The sequence below is a fragment of the Pleurodeles waltl genome, chromosome 5, assembly GCF_031143425.1.
Source record: "Pleurodeles waltl isolate 20211129_DDA chromosome 5, aPleWal1.hap1.20221129, whole genome shotgun sequence".
Lineage (NCBI taxonomy): Eukaryota > Metazoa > Chordata > Amphibia > Caudata > Salamandridae > Pleurodeles > Pleurodeles waltl.
The window spans coordinates 570,338,847-570,355,525 of NC_090444.1; the positions used below are offsets into that span (position 1 = coordinate 570,338,847).

General features: G+C 43.9%; 1 protein-coding gene across 1 annotated transcript in view; it reads left to right on the top strand.

Annotated features, from left to right (window-relative positions):
• The window catches only part of PAPOLG (poly(A) polymerase gamma), a 523,629-nt gene that overhangs the window by 386,396 nt on the left and 120,554 nt on the right, over positions 1-16,679 (top strand). Inside the window, exons 15-17 of the mRNA XM_069234379.1 lie at positions 1,873-1,982; positions 14,395-14,516; positions 14,630-14,793. Coding sequence (XP_069090480.1) covers positions 1,873-1,982; positions 14,395-14,516; positions 14,630-14,793 — 396 coding nt within the window. The remainder of the gene's footprint in view (positions 1-1,872; positions 1,983-14,394; positions 14,517-14,629; positions 14,794-16,679) is intronic.

Here is a 16,679-nt window from a genome sequence, read left to right on the forward strand (position 1 = left end):
TCTACAGTGAAGTCTGTCAGAAGTTACTTATATTTGGTAATGGCTTATCTGGTAGAGACTAACCAAGATTCCTCACTGACCCACCCTCGTCCCAGTTCTGTGGAATTGACTTGCATAGTCCTTTAATAAGCACTAGATCTGAAAGATCTTTTTTTCTGCACTATCTGATTTCAATGGCTCCTCGCCTAACAGTGCAGACAGATTGGAAAGAAACTGACATCCGGGCTCAAAGGTTCCTCTTGTATGAGGGACCCAACAATACATCCAAGGTGAGATTGAGCCAGTGTGGTGGTGCAGGACGCCACCTACCGACTTGTAAGGGCATTGCTTTAAAGTTACCGGGTGAAGTCTGGTCCTTGACGAAATTCTCAAGGTTGGAACTGTGCAGTTAGATAAAGTAACTTTTTCTTTTGAAGAAAACTTTTCTTTAGAACCGTTATTTCCCGGAATGGCTCAATAGTGCCCCTGTTTTGGGAGACCGTGCTCTTGAGAAACATTTAAGACTATTCTTTTTTCTAACCTTTGTGCAATTGGTTAGTGCCCGCTGAACTTCGTTTACACGTACTCTTAGTTGATAGTAACTCCTAGAGAAAGCAGAATGCTGCATGGTTGGTGGTTTCCTAAAGTGTAGCAAGCTGTGAACTACTAAGTGAGAATGAAGGGGTGTTATTATTTAAAGTATTATGAAATAGCATTTTAACAGTCGTAAATAGATTTAAGTTGTATCAAAGCAAAAGGAGGAAACTTCAGTTAATGTCTCTTCTCACCACAAAGTGAAAATGCATTAAAAAAAATAAAAATAAAAGCCAAGTAAAGGTATAGCTGGGCTGAGACAGTCTGATAAATGTTTGGCATGGCTGGGCTTGTGAGACACCATGTCAAACTCCAGTGGGCTTTGAAAGGCTGAAACGCCTTGCAAAACTTCTGAATTTGTCAGACTACTACTTTGTCTATGTATCCTGTTTTTGTTCCAAACAGCAGTGTTTGGATTTTCAAGTGTCACACAACTTAAATGTAGGCTGACTAGGTCAGCGGGTCACTGAAAATACATTTAGCAGACTGAACTAAGCAGTTTGAAAATTAATTTCGTTTTGGAAAGGATAATCTCCTCATTGCTCTCAAATTCAGACCTTTTTAGTACACCTAAGGTTATCTTCCCCAAAAAGAGCACGCTATGAAATCTGAGTTTTTAGGACTCCAAATTGTACCTGCAATGACAGAAAATACACCTTTGGTGGGTTATCTACGGTCCTCTGTTTTGGAACGAGAATAGTGGGGGGAGGGAGGGTGGTGGTACACACAGTTGGAAAGATAACTACCTGTAAAGTAGTAGCACAAACTACGTTTTTTACCCCCATTGTTACTACAAGGGAAAATAAAGTTGGACTGACTGCATTAACAAGATACAAGGAATTCTCTGTTTGCAAGTGTCATTGCATGTTTGTCACACTTGCACATGTGAATTTTATGCCTGATGGAAAATCTCCATCAGTTGGTGTGGGGGAGAGTACAAGACGTCTGACACTTAGGATCCAATCTGCTCCACAGTAAAAAGCTTACTAAATTCAGTTCCTGATTTCTCCCACAAGGGCATTTGTGAATTGGCTATTGCCATTTGGACTGAAAAAAAGTGTAGATATTAGTTAGTGAGGTTGTGGGAAGGTGGAAATGGAGCAAGTAGATGCTTGGTATGGCTTCAGTTGCCAAATAAGAGTGGATGCTGGTGTATGAGAAATCAATTATAAATTTGGACTGACCGTAGTAATTTGTTCAGATCTGGACTTCTGTTCGTGAGTGGCATATAAAAAGGGAAGGAGCTATATTTTTATCTTACCTAAAAGTGATTATATTAATCTGTGTGAAATGTTTCAGGAAGGAGTATATATCTATGTGGTTCCTTGGAATAAAATTTAAGAAAATTGAAAATTCGGAAAGCGTTAATATCGATTTGACATATGATATCCAGTCATTCACTGATACAGGTAAATGAGAATTATTTAAACAGTTACTCTGTAAAAGTTAAACACTTGGGTTACAATTTTATTTTAAACTTTTGAAATTGTATTTTTAATTGGACTATGGTCATGTTAGTGATGTAAAAGCAGTACAACGTTTCATGTTGTTTTTATTTATTTTTTTGTACATTTTTTTTTTTATTAAAAAGCTTTAAGATTTGAAATTATTTCATTGATGCAAAGTCTTTCTATGCTAAGTGCCTGTGTTCTTCCAAATAAAACCTATCATAAGCATGGAGCATATATTCATGCTTTAATAATTTAAAAGTGAATGAAGGGATCTTTTGGCACTAGACTAAAAAATCACAACTAATGTTGCTTTAACTGCCATTCAAATTCATTACAAGACCAGAGGCCACCATTGTACATTATTCCTATAATGCCACTCTACGCAGCACTTGGAAGAAGTTAACATCAACAAAGAAACATAACCAAACATTCAATACATATTTGGCCCATGCTGCTAGTAATCTGCCATTTTTTTTTAAATGCTGCTCCTCGCAGACAAGTACCCTGTTATCTTGTTGTTTTTCTGTTTTACATTTGCTTCTGACTGGTATTTTTTTTTAATTTTTATTAGAACATTGGAATGTTGGTATCTCCATTGCAGACAGTGGAGTGCTCCAGGCTTTTAATGGCCAGTAAAAGCCCGGAGCGTCAACATTCCAATGTTTTGTTCAGAGCAACAGCTGTGAACAAAGGCCTCATGGAGCCACAGGGGATTTTTAATCCCCTCTGGCTCTGTGAGGGCTTTCTTTTATGTATTAAAACATTCTGCCCTCTAGTGGCAGTATGTTCTAATAGCCTTAGAGCCCACCGTAGAGGGCTCTACCACTATTAAAGGTCCGCTCCCTTGTTAAAGGCCCTCGCCTTCGGCCTGCTTAGTCACACGGCTTCCAATTTATGGAACCCATTTAGGTATGATTGTTATCTCGTACCTTATTTAGTTGTTGAATTAGTTTGTTAGTAATCGCTTTGGCGATTTGTCTTCTCTTCATTATGCCTAGCTCAGGTTGTGCCCTAACTGAGCACTGCCTAAGTTCCTGGGCGAACAACGTGTAGCAAAGCTTCTCTGATCAGGTCTCCTGGGAACCCGCTCCCAAGCAGTCTATGCCTGCCAGTTCAGGGCCGTACCTGCTCACAGAGTCTGGACTGGCACTCTCCTCGGCGCTACCATAATTGCTGCGCCCCCTACACTGCTGGTCCATGCAGGTGCTTGAAGTAGGCCACATCTGACCAATGTGTCTTTTCAGGTAGTGATGCTTCAGTCAGGTTTAGAGGAATTACTTGGGCAGCAGCCCTTGGAGTAGCGCGCTGCCATCGTACTGGCCTTTTACTGGGCATTATCTAGCATCTGACGGCTGACAAGGGACATTGTAACAAGTCATGGTGACAGTTGTCAGTCACTGATCTCGTACTTAAATTACCGGAGGATCCTTTTGCCTCGGCTTTTACAAGCTATTACTGATTTCTCCTTTTTCTTTTATGTTGGAGTATGAGTCTTTTGCCTCAGCTATTACTGGTTTCTCCAGATAGATGGATGGATAGATAGATAGATAGATAGATACTCACTCTTACTGTCCCTCATTAGAGTACCATGTCTGATCAGGAAGGACGGGACTCTGAAATTTCTCAGGGGCAAATCAATGAAGAGCTGATCAAAACCCTTATCGAGCAGGAAATGCGTTCTTGTGTACAAGAGACCCTCAATATGGTTGAGAGAATCTGAAAACAAAGTGGACAAATGGATCCTTTTTCAGTGGAAGACTCCGCTCACAGTTTCAAAGAGGGAAAGAGAAAGTCCAAGTGTTAGAAATGTGGTCTTTGGTTGTCAGTCAGTTTACCCCCTGTCCAAGCAAGTACCCTCACTATAGGTGGGCCAAAGGAGAAGAACACCTAGTTAAGCCCCGCTCACTACCTTGGTAGCTTGGCACGAACAGAAAGGCTTAACTCAGAAGCAATGTGTAAAGTATTTGTACCAACACACACAGTAATATAGTGAAAACTCTACAAAATGTGCACCACACCAGTTTAGAAAAATAGGTAATATATCTAAATCAAACAAGACCAAAAAGACAAAAATCCAAATTACACAAGTCAAGATATGATTTTTCAAAAAATAGGTCTTTCTCCAAGAAAAACAATGGAAACATTGATTTGACGCAAACCAGGTACTTTGTGTACAAAATAAAGCTGCACAGGCGAGCGTGCGTCAGAAAAATCAACGATTCATTTATTTTCCTTACTCTCAAATGAGGCTGCGCGTCGATTTCTTCTCCTGTTGGCAGTGTTTTTTTTTTGTTTTGTTTTTTTTGTTTTTTTCCTCCTTCGCAAGGGAGCGATGCGTAGTTTTCCAGACAGGGCACCTCAGATCTGTGCAGGTTCATAATGACAGACGCTCAGCAACAATGCATGAGAAATCCGGTCGCACAGTGTTAAAAAAAAAAAAAACGCACTGCATGGGGTTTGCATCGTTATCAGCAGCCGCTAGCAGGTGTTGTCATTTCTGCAACCTGCGAAGCAGGTGGAGTGTATCTTTGCCGCAAATCTGGTGACGCGTAGTTTTTCAGCCATGTTGCATGTGGTGCATCAAATTTCACTGCATGGTTTTCTGTGCGTGGATTTTAGTCCTTATTCTGCCAGCTTCACCTTTCAAGGGAGCAATGGACTGGATAGGGCAACACTTGGCAGGGCAGGAGTCTCAGCAGAGGTGCTGGTAGAGGAAGTCTTTGATGGCCCTGAGACTTCAATACAGGAGGCAAGCTCAGTTCAGGCCCTTGGTGATTCGTCTCAAGCAGGAATGCAGAACAAAGTCCTGTCTTGGTCCCCTTACACACTGGAAGCAGCAAATACAGGATAGCCCAACAAAGCACAGTCTGACAGGGGCAGCATTTTTCCATAGCTCCTCAGCTCCTCTCCTTCGCACAGGGTACTCTTGGTTCCAGAAGTGATCTTGAAATAATCTAAAGTCTGGGATTTTGGGCCCACTACTTATACCCCTTCCTGCCTTTGAAGTAGGCAAACTTCAAAGGAAAGTCTCTGTTTACAGGATCCTGCCTTGCCCAGGCCAAGCCCCAGACACACAGCAGGGGGTTGGAGACTGCATTGTGTGAGGGCAGGCACAGCCCATTCAGGTGTATATGACCACTCCTCCCTCCACTCTAGCTTAGAGGCTCATCAGGATATGCAGACTACACCCCAGCTCCCGTTGTCATTGTCCAGAGGGGATTCACAAAACAGCCCAACTGTCAGTCTGACCCAGGCAGGGCATCAACTAACAGGCAGTCACAGAATGGTTAAAGCAAGAAAATGCCTACTTTCTAAAAGTGGCATTTTCAAACAATCTGAAAACAAACTTCACTAAAAGATGTATTTATAAATTGAGTCCAGAGACCCTAAACTCCATGTATCCATCTGCTCTCAAAGGGAAACTACACTTAAAGGCTATTTAAAGGCAGCTCCCACGTTAACCTATGAGAGCGATAGGCCTTGCATCAGTGAAAACCAAATTTGGCAGTATTTCCCTGTTAGGACATGTAAAACACAGTAGTACATGTCCCGCCTTTAACATATACTGCACCCTCCCCATGGGGCTACCTAGGGCCCTACCTTAAGGGTGCCTTACATATATAACAAGGGAAGGTTTGGGCCTGGCAAGTGGGTACAGTTGCCAGGTCGAATGTGCAAATAAAAACTGCACGCACACACTGCATTGGCACGTCTGAGCCATGTTTACAGGGCTACTCGTGGGTAGCAAAGGCAGTGCTGTAGGGCCACTAGTAGCATTTGACTAACCAGCCCTGAGCACCTCTAGTGCACTTTACTAGGGACTTACTAGTAAATCAAATGTGCCAATCATGGAAACGCCAATTACACATACAATTTCACATAGGGAGCACTTGCACTTTAGCACTGGTCAGCAGGAGTAAGGTGCCCAGAGTAACAAACAGCAAAAACAGAGTCCAGCACACAGTCAGCCTGGGAAGTGGAGGCAAAAAGTTGGGGCAGATCACGCCATGTATGCCAGGTCGGACACTGAGCATTTTGACAATATTGAGAGGGGCTATACCACCTATAAAGTTGGGATGTCTAAGCACCTCAGAGAGTGGGAGACCTAAGCACCTCGCAGAGTATGAGCTACTCAGCACAAAACTGAAAGGTGCTCAATGGATTCAGAGTCCCAAGCAGCCTTCAAGTTTCTGATATAAACAGAGGAGGAGCCTCTTATCAAAAACCTTAGATGAATATATTTGAGATTTGGATCAAGGGGAGTTTGACCGGGTTGAACTCTTAATGGAGGGCAATACCCCTTCTACCTCTGAGGGTGTAATAAAAGATCCCTTGGAAGAAATGTGTTCCCCAGATAATATCCAGCACGCTAGGAGTGCTCAGTGGTGGCCTCTGGGCCATGTATCCAAGTTAAACCATGGATGTGGAATCCACTTCAGAAGGGTGCCTGGAAAATGCAAAAGGCTGAATGTTCTCAGCCTGTTATACATAAGGTATGCATTACTCGTAATTTAGACCCAGAGCTTATAACCTTTCTTTTCATGCTTGGTAGAGACCCCAGAAATGGGCTTGAGAGTTATCTTAAATCATGCCAGTACCGCCTCCTTAATGTGGTTGGACTCCTGGCGAGATTAGTTGACATGTTGGAGGAGACACATGTCAACGAACTCCTGTTACATATAGATCTACTTTGATGGCGAGTGAAGGACGGTGGGTGTGGGGGGGAAAGGGGTAGAGTTAATTGGTCCTCCTCAGGAATTGCGCATCCCAGTCTTAATGCTGAGAGGCGCACATTTGTGCTGATGAAAATAAGTCCAGAGCTTTGAGATCTTGAGAGAAAGCCTTCTGAAAATCCCAAAGGTCTTCTCTTTGGCGGGGACATGATAAAAACCCTGAGCAAGTATTTTGCAACATTCATAGCCCTTGACAGGGTGCAGTCTAATAGGCAAAAAGTCTTTAGCCCAGTGTTTTTGGACAGGCCAGCAGAAGGGGAATTTCTGCCGACCATACATCCCAGAGTTTCCACTTCACAAGTTAGCCAAAAGGCCTCAGCAGAGGCTACCAGTCTGGAATCTTCTACCCCCAAAGAGGACATGCACTTCATGGAATAGGTCACGTGGTCAAGGCTTGACCGGATATCTGGGTGAGTACTACTATTTTACTTTCTTCTTTGGGAAGTGTGGGGCGGGGGATGTTTCAGACTTTTTTTGGCCCCTATATCTGGAAACAATTACACAAGATCCTTGGGTTTTAAAAACTGTCCGGGGGTTCAAAATAGACTGAAAGGATCTTTCTGAAAATCTGATTCCCCAAGAGCTGAGCTTGACCACTAATGCATCAACAAATTGTAGAGTAAGAGGTCAAATCTTGTTGCGGAAAGAAGACATCCTGCAGGTTCCTTTAGAGAACAGTTTATGTAAGTACATTGTTCCTAGTGGAAAAGAGAGACAAAGGATGGAGGCCCATGATAAACCTAAGATCTGATCAAGTTTCTAGTCTGCAGGCATTTCAAGTTGGAGCGGGATCCATCTTTTAAGCATCATGTTGATAAAGATGGATTGGCTAGTAAAGTTAGATCTGAAAGATGCCTACTTTACCTTTCTCGTGGCCAGGGAGTATCAACCTTACCTCCAATTCACTTGGTGGGATTGTCGATCTATTCTGTACCCATTTTTTTGAACTTTCCTCAGCACCATGTTTATCAAGGCAGTGAGCTGTAGCATCTTGCCTCAGGGAGCCAGGTATATGGATGACCATTTATTTGGATGACATACTCATCATGTCTCCATGCAGAGCGCAGATTTTGAAATATTTGACATGGGCATGTCCCTCTTGGATAGTTTGGGCTTCATTGTAAACCAGGATGTTTCTGATATTACCGCTAAAGAATGCCAAAATTCTGAAAGAAATAAGATTTGCTTTCAAAAGAGACTATTACACTTAGGGAACTAGCCAGGCTTCTAGGTCTTTTGTCTTCATCTATTCAGGCGATCTTTCCAGGCCCATAACATTATCTGGCTTTGCAGAGGATAAAAGCAAAAGCCCTTTTGGCGAGGATTGTGGTATGGAGACAAGGTGCTTCTGGATTGGGAGGCCAGATTAGAGTTGGTGTTTGGAAAATTTGTAAGCTTGGAATGGCAGGACGATCTTTGGATGCTCAACAGACTTCATTTTGTAGGCTGATGAAAGCTTAACCGGTTGGGGTGCTAGTTGGCTCCTCAGGATACTGGTGGCTTGTGGTCACACAGAGAGGTTGCATCATATAAGTTTAGAGTTGGCAGCAGGTCTTTGTGCACTTATGAGTTTCAAAGATTGCTTGCAGGGCAAAAGAGCATGTCTGTTAAAAATGGACAATGTTTCTGTATATAGCGTGTATACATTGCTTGGGTGGAACAAGATCCTTAGGCCTATCCATCAACAAACTTTGGGTGTTTTGTTGGGAACACACAATCAGCCTGAAAGCAGCTGTATTTGCCCGGGAAGACAAATGTTACTGCAGACTGGCATTCAAGGTTTCTAGGAGATGATTTCAGGGACTGGAAGCTGAACAGACTGTTTCAGGAGTCTGTCTCAGATCTGGGGCCCACTGGAGTTGGATCTTTGCCAGCAGGCTGACATTTCAACTTTACAAGATTTCTTCAGAAGGTCAGGCAGGAGAGGTGCTCACTTGTTCGAATGACTCAGTTTTGGGTCTCAAAGGCATGGTTTCCAGTGACCTTGGAGCTACATTGCGACATTCCCTTTTTTCTTCCTACTGTGCAAGGCCTATTGCAAAACGTAGATAGAGAGGAACATCCTCTAATTGTGTTTTTTTTTTTTTTTTTTTAACAAGGACTTTCAGCCTTCTTGCTTGGAGAGTTTCAGGAGATCTAGAGAGATGTCGGGCCTTTCAGAAAGAGCTGAGGAACACCTGGAGGAGTCCTGGGCTCCAGGTATCCACTACAGATAAAGGAATTTGGAATACATGGATATGTTGGAGCTGGAAAGGGACTGCTATAGGTCTGCGATCTCTGCAGGGCCTAGTTTAGTCAGTGGCTCGATTGTAAGAAAAATAATTTGGGGCCAGATGTATCAAAGGGGTTTACCCATTCTGTGTCTATGGGAAAATGTGTTCGTACATATGGCACTTGGTTCGCAGAGTGCCCTAAAGTATTAGGTTGAGGAGACGGCCTAGGTATAATACTCTATGGGACGTTTTATTTTAATTTAGTCCTCAGTTTTCATCTTAGCTGGGTAAAAGGTATTTAGATCTGTAAAGACTTTCTTTGAAGTTGGCCTTTGCTTAATATCTTGTCTGAGTATCAGACCTTAAAGCTTTGGAAGTAAGTAAGAGTTTATAATGCCTTTTAGGGTACTTTGAGGTTACTATAAGAACAAAAACTGTCAGACAATTTTTATTTACCCAAATTTCGATTTTTGCTGAAAGCTTTGTGTTGTGTATTGGATGAAGGAGTACAACTCCAGAATGAGTGAATTTTGCCCTGATGATACTGACCACCTCTTGATTTTTGTCTGTAAAACCCTTCAAAGCAGTTACCACGGTTACGATTGCTAAATGGGTGAAATGGACTATGCAACTAGCTGGTGTTGATTTGCATAAATTTCAAGCTCACTCTGAGGGGTGCAATTGCTTGTAAATCCTTTTTTTAAAGGTGACAGACTGGATGATATTTTAGAGCAGCGGACTGGTCTAATTTCTCCACTTTTGTGAAGATTGACTCTAAGCCAATTGAGCATGTCTGATGTTGAGGGGCTACCAACATGCACAATGGTAGCCTCCCATCTTGTAATAAAATAGCGATTCTCTAAATTAAATACCAAGAGAATCAGAATTTCATTAAAGACACTGAGGCTAACATTATCCCACCTTCCCTTCCCTGTGTAATGGATATATAATAAAACACACAAGAAAAGAGAAGAGTGGGAAAATTAAGATGGAATTCTGGTTATTTTTTTGTAATTTAGTTCTGCATTAGCTAGTTTTTTTAATTACCTTTTTATTTTATTCTCGAATAGCCAAATGTTTGTCTAATATGAGATCTGTTTGATACTTTTCAGTTTCAGAGGATTCCTTATCTACATTAGTTCTAATGGGAGGAACCAATTCGGCTTTTAAAAGGGGCAGATTACTAGCTGCATGGACCTCTTATATGTATTGAATGTTCTGTTCTGGAATGTTTCTTTTGTGATAGCTTCTTTCTGTGCTCCGTGGAGTGGCATTAAAAGAATAATGCATAATGTTAGTGCTGGAAAGTAGCATCTTTCTGACATAGTTACCCCCACTTTTGTCTGATATGTTTTGACTGTAGTACAATGGGATCCTGCTATCCAGGAACCCAGTGCCTGTGCGCTGTCCTCTAGATTTGGTTGCTGGTAAACCTTTACTCCCACAATTGGCATACTGGTGCACCCTTGTAAGTCCATGGTACTTTGGTACCCATGGCATTGGTACACCATGGGACTCCCATGGGCTGCAGCATGTATTGTACCACCCTTGGGAGCCCATGCAAACTGTCTGTATGTCTGCCACTGTAGCCTGCATGAAATGGTGCATGCATCTTTCACTGCAACTAGAAGGCTTGCCTTATATCATGGTCACACTACTTAGACACTAAGTAAACCTTCTTGTAGGTCCTTCAGACCAGTGTCCCTAAGTTTTGAGGGTACGCCTGTATGAGCAGGGTATCCCTACAAACCCCCAGACTCCATTCCCTTGGGCTTTGTAAGTGCAGGGAAACCATCTTAAGGTATGTAGTGGACACTGGTCAACACAAGTGATCCAACTACATAATGGCGTCTCCGATCCTAGGCATGGTTGGTATCAAACATGTTCGAATCATGCAACTGCACCGATTCTAGGGCTAGCTGCATGATCCCATATAGTATGAGGGTTCCTTGGAGGATCCCCCCCCGTTCTCCCTGTACAGCCTCACGGGGTCTGGCTGATGGCCCACACTGCTGCTGACCCCAGACACTGTTCTGCCCTCCTGCTGATGAGCCTAACTCAAGCAGCAGAAGGCAGAAAAAAGGATTTTCTGCAAGGGAGAGGTGTGACCACGTCTCCCTTTGAAATAGGGGACTCTGGGCTGGGGTGGGCTATGAGCACCACCAGACTGCTTTGAAGGGCACATTTGGTGCCCTCCTTGCATAAACCGGTTTACACCAATTTAGGAACATCTGGTTCCCGCTCTGGTGAAAAAACCCCACAAAGGATTGGGGGGAGGGGGGGGGGAGCCTCTCTCCTCCCCCACCTGAGGGGCACAGACCTCTGCCAGGTGGCTGGTTGATTTTGCCATCTTGGATACAATAGTAGGCGGAGGCCCCTGGGAGCATCTGATTAGTTAGGCCTGGTAGGTGACATCCCTGACCCCCTCTAATAGGTGGGTCACTGCAGAGAGTGACCTCACCCCTTTTTGGGTTACTTAAGAGCTCCCCAGAAGGTCGCTCCTGAGATTCGTCGAGCAAGAACTCTCTGCAAGATGTCTTCTGCTCTTTGCCTCGAACTGCTACTGGTCTGCTTTTGGAACTGAAACAAGACTATATCCAATTGGGAGGGCTACCCCTGCAATATTTTCTCCAGCTCCTGCAAGATTTCTACAACATTTGTGGCTGTGCATCCTCCACGGGCACAAATACTGCCTGCATGCAAGAAGGAATCTTCCTTGGAGTAAAGGAGTAACTCCCCTTGCATCCGCAGGCACCTCAAGACAACAACTGGCTGGTGGATCCTGCTGTCCCAAGGACAACGAAAAGGCTCTGCTCACAGATGGTGGTTCTCTTCGGGTCCCCTTGTCTTCAAATCCACTTAAGAGACTGTGGGCCCCTACTGCTGCCACTGGAATGTAACCCCTGTGACTGTTGCACTTGCCAAGGTTTGTTTGCTGTTCCTCTGAGGAGATTTTCAGGCTCCAAGAAGCCCCAGCACTCTGCAACCCCAAGATCAGCTCCCACTCAGCAGCTCTTATGCGACGTGATACTCCTGTTTTGTTGTGCTGTTGATCTCCCTGCAACTCCCTGTGCCTGCTGCCAGTGGGTCACTCGTGGGGCTCCATTGACTCCTGCTGGCTTTCCTTTCTGCTGAAGGCCTGCCCTCTCTTCCAATGGTTGTCACTAGGACCTTGCAACTACTATTTGCATTTGCCAAGGCTTGTTGGTGGTCCTGCTGGCTACTGACCCTCCTGCAATTTGGCAACCACCGTGGGACAGCTTGTGAATGACTCCAGTGTTCAACTGCATCCCCCTGGACTCTGCAGATGAACTTCTTCACCGTCCTGCAGGAAGCTCACCTCCAACAGGGTGGGGATTGCCTGCCTGGAAATCTGAGTGTAGACACTGTCCCCTTTTTCAGATTTGTCTTGTCCGAAATCCACCTTTCGATTCCACCCCCCTGGTCCACGGGTCGCAACAGCAGCTAGACCACTGAGGCATCCATTGACTTAAATGAGGGTTTCCGACATCACTTCACCCCATGTACCTGGTCCTCTGTGTATCCACGTGTGGCGACACTCTCCCACATTCCTTGCTAACTGGTTTCCTTAGGGTCCAGTGGGACGGATGCTGAATCCATAAAAATCCAACCTTGAGGGTCCTGTGTTGGCCTATGAGACACGTGGCTTGAGAACTCTGTACCCGGGTGCCAGTTAGATTAGTTATTTTCCTCTGTTTGGGATCCTAACACACTTACTTTGGTTGGGCACCTCCATTCTTATACCACTTTCTTAGTATATGGTTTGGTCCATGTAGGAGGCTGGCCTTGCTTATCGTGGGTACCTTGTGGTATTTACACCTTGTGCCAGGTCCAGTTATCCCTTATTAGTAGAATAGAGGTGTTTCTAGCAGCTTAGACTGATAGAGGTAGCTATGGCAAAGCAGCTTAGGCTGAACTAGGAGACAAGCAAAGCTCCTACTATACCACTTGTATCATATAGCACTATATCATAAGAAAACACAATACTCCGAGTTACTAAAAGTACTTTCTTTTAGTGACAATATGCCAGTAGTATCTCAGAGGATACCCTCACTTAGGAGGTAAGTAATATACACAAATGATATGTACACAAACCCAAAACAGGTAAGTAACAGTAAGAAAAGTACTGCAAACAATGTAGAATCACAATAGGATGCAATAGGTAGAAATAGGCCTAGGGGCAACACAAACCATATACTCAAAGTGGAATGTGAATCACAAATGAACCCCAGGCCTATGGTAGGTTGTAGATGGTTGCTGGACTGTGAGAAAACAGTAAGGGTGTCCAAAATACCCCACCCTAAGACTGTGAAAAGTAGGAGTAAAGTTACCCTACTACCCCAGAATGACAGAATAGTCGTGATAGGGGATTCTGCAAGAACTACAAGCGCCAGCAAAACACTGAAGACTGATTCCTGGACCTGAGGACCTGTAAAGGAAGGGGACCAAGTCCAAGAGTCACGCAATTGTCCAGGGGGGGCAGGAGCCCACTAAACCCCAGATGAAGGTGCAAAAGGCTGCCTCTGGGTGGAAGAAGCCGAAGATTCTGCAACAACGAAAGGGGCCAGGAACTTCTCCTTTGGATGGAAGATGTCCCACGGTGTACCTGAGGTTGCAGAAGTGTTTCCAGGCAGAAATACCGCAAACCAGCCTTGCTAGCTGCAAGAGTTGCAGTTGAGGATTTTGGGTGCTGCTGGGGATCAAAAAGGACCAGGACGTCGCCCCTTGGAGAAGGAGACAGAGGGGGCGCGCAGCAACTCAGAGCCCCCGCAGAAGCAGGCAGCACCCGCAGAAGTACCGGCACAGGCACTTGGAAGATCTGAGGACTCAGAGTCACAAAGGGGGGTCCCATGACGTCAGATTTCATCTCAGCAAGTTGGGCAATGCAGGACGGAGTGCTGGGGACCCAGGCTAGGCTGTGCACAAAGGAATCCTTGGAAAAGTGCATGGAAGCTGGAGCATACTAACTTAACAGATCACCACAACCTTTGCAGACTTACTCCTTTGTCTAATTGGCATGAAAAGTTTCATGGAGATTTGTCAAATAGTGCCAAAGTTATTAGCAAGCAAATAATCTGAGGAATTACTATCTCCTTGAACTTTAACTACAGCTAGATACCTTTATACCAATATTGTTCTAGGGGTGGACACTCCTGGGTAGTTATCGGTTAGGGTAGCGGGTAGGGCTCTGTTTGCGTCAGGCTTTGTTATCTGTCCCTATAAATAACGACCTAGAAGTAATCTCCTGACTGGTAATATATAATAAGCTTAAACTTTGGCTGCCTTGAGCAATTGCAAGAGAAATCTTCTGAGTTACTTCGAAAGTGTTCAAAATGGAGTTGCTAGAGTTTAGGATTTTAGGGTATTAAAATTGTTTAACATTCATACTGTTTTGCTTTTAAGTTTATAGGCAAGCATCCAATGTTAACATGTTGAAAGAGGGAATGAAGATTGAGGCGACTCATGTGAAGAAAAAACAACTCTATCAATATCTACCGGCAGAAGTAATACAAAAGAAAAAGAGGGTAATTTTGATTTGTCTGCCTCATGGGAAAACCTTCATTTAGAAAAGGCATATTGGTGCACTTTCTTTGTTCTGATCGTGATCATTATTATTATTATTTTTTTTTTCTTCTAGAGCATGCCAGACATAAACAGAAATTCGAGTGGCTTGCAGTCTAGAACGTCCCTTGATGGAAACTGCCTGGACAGCTCCAGGGACACAGACAGTGGAACACCTTTCAACTCTCCAACCTCATTTAACAAACTTTCTGCTGTGGATAGTCCTGTAATGGTAGAAAGGTTAGCACTGGTGGATTTTGTAATGTACATACTTTGAAGATAGTCACATTATATATCATGGACTAAATATTTGGCAAAGCAACTAATGTTCTCTTCCAGGGGATCCTTCTCAATAGTCATAAGCAATGGAAATTCCCACCCATTTGCCCCTGGTGCCCCGGAGCACATATTAATTAAATATGTCTGTGTGTGTGTATATATATGTTCGATGGCATGTGTAGCTGCAGATACACATGCTGTGCATATCCATTGCGACATCTAGTGTTGGGCTCGGAGTGTTACACGTTTTTTTCTTCAAAGAAGTCTTTTACGAGTCACGGGATCAAGTGACTCCTCCTCTCGTTTCCGTTGTGCATGGGCATCGACTCCATTGTTAGATTGTTTTCTTTCTGCTGTCGGGTTTGAACGCGTTTCCTCACGCTCCGAGATTTCGATTTGGATACTTTAGAAAACCTTCCTTTTCGTCTGTATTGTTCGATCACGTTCTTCATCTAGCATCGAACCGGTAGTACTGTCGGAAAATCACTTTTGTTCGCCCTTCGGGGCGCACGCCCCCAACTCGGACCTATTCGGGCCTACCGCGTAGAGAGCCTGCTGGATCGGGCTCAATTCCGATTCTGCCCTCTGTGCCACGCGAAGTACCCCTATACAGACCAGCATTTGGTTTGCAACTTGTGCCTTTCTCCAGACCATTGGGAGAAAAACTGTGAGACCTGTCAATCGTTTCGATCAAAAAAGACTGAGGTCGAAGAGCAAGAAGACTTCAAATGGCGTTGAACAGCATTGAACACCTCGACGTCACTGAAGAAGAGCAGGCGCAGACAGCAGTCCCCATCCCTTGATGCTGCTGATAGAGCTGCAAGGAATGTTAACACAGCCATTACAATCAGAAGACATGCATGGCTACGCTCCTCTGGTTTTAAACCAGAAGTGCAACAGGCTGTGCTCAACATGTCTTTTGATAAAAAGCACCCATTGGCCCAGAAGTGGACACTAAAATTGAGAAATTATGAAAAGACTCATAAAGCAATGGGTGCTTTGTACACCACACCATATAGGGGGTCATTTCATAAGCCTCAGTTTCGAGGAGGTTTTAGAGCACAATCCTCCGAGGCTTCTACCTCACAAATAAAGCAACCATGTCAAACCAAGTACCAACGAGGTGGGTTTAGAGGAACATAGAAGTCAGTACTCTAGAAATAGAGGTAAATTCAAAACCTCTAAACAGCCAGCAACGCAACCAAAGCAGTGACTTCCTTTCCTCCCTTCCACTCCACACATCTCCTGTGGGGGGAAGACTACAGCAGTTCCACTCTCATTGGCAAAATATCTCCACAGGCAACTGGGTATTATCAATTATCCGCAATGGCTATTGCCTAGAATTGATAAACACCCCTCCAAATATTCCACCAAGATATCACAAGTTATCCACAGAAAATACAGTACTGTTACAACAGGAGGTTCAAGCTCTACTACTCAAACAAGCAATAGAATTAGTTCCACAGTCCCAGAAGGAACAGGGGTATACTCAATATACTTCCTAATTCCCAAAAAAGATGACACCCTCAAGCCAATATTAGACCTCAGGCCCATCAATTTCTACATCTTGTCAGAACATTTTCGCATGGTAACTCTGCAGGAGGTTATTCCACTGCTACAAAAACAAGATTTAATGATAGCTCTAGACCTAAAAGCTCTAGAGCTATTCCAAATACCCATCCTCCCAGCTCCCAGAAAATACCTCAGATTTGTCATACAAGGAAAACACTACCAGTTCAAAGCGTTACCTTTTGGCATAACAGCTCCAAGGGTATTCACAAAGTGTCTAGCGGTAGTGGCAGCATACTTAAGAAGACAACACATTCATGTCTTTCCATATCTAGACG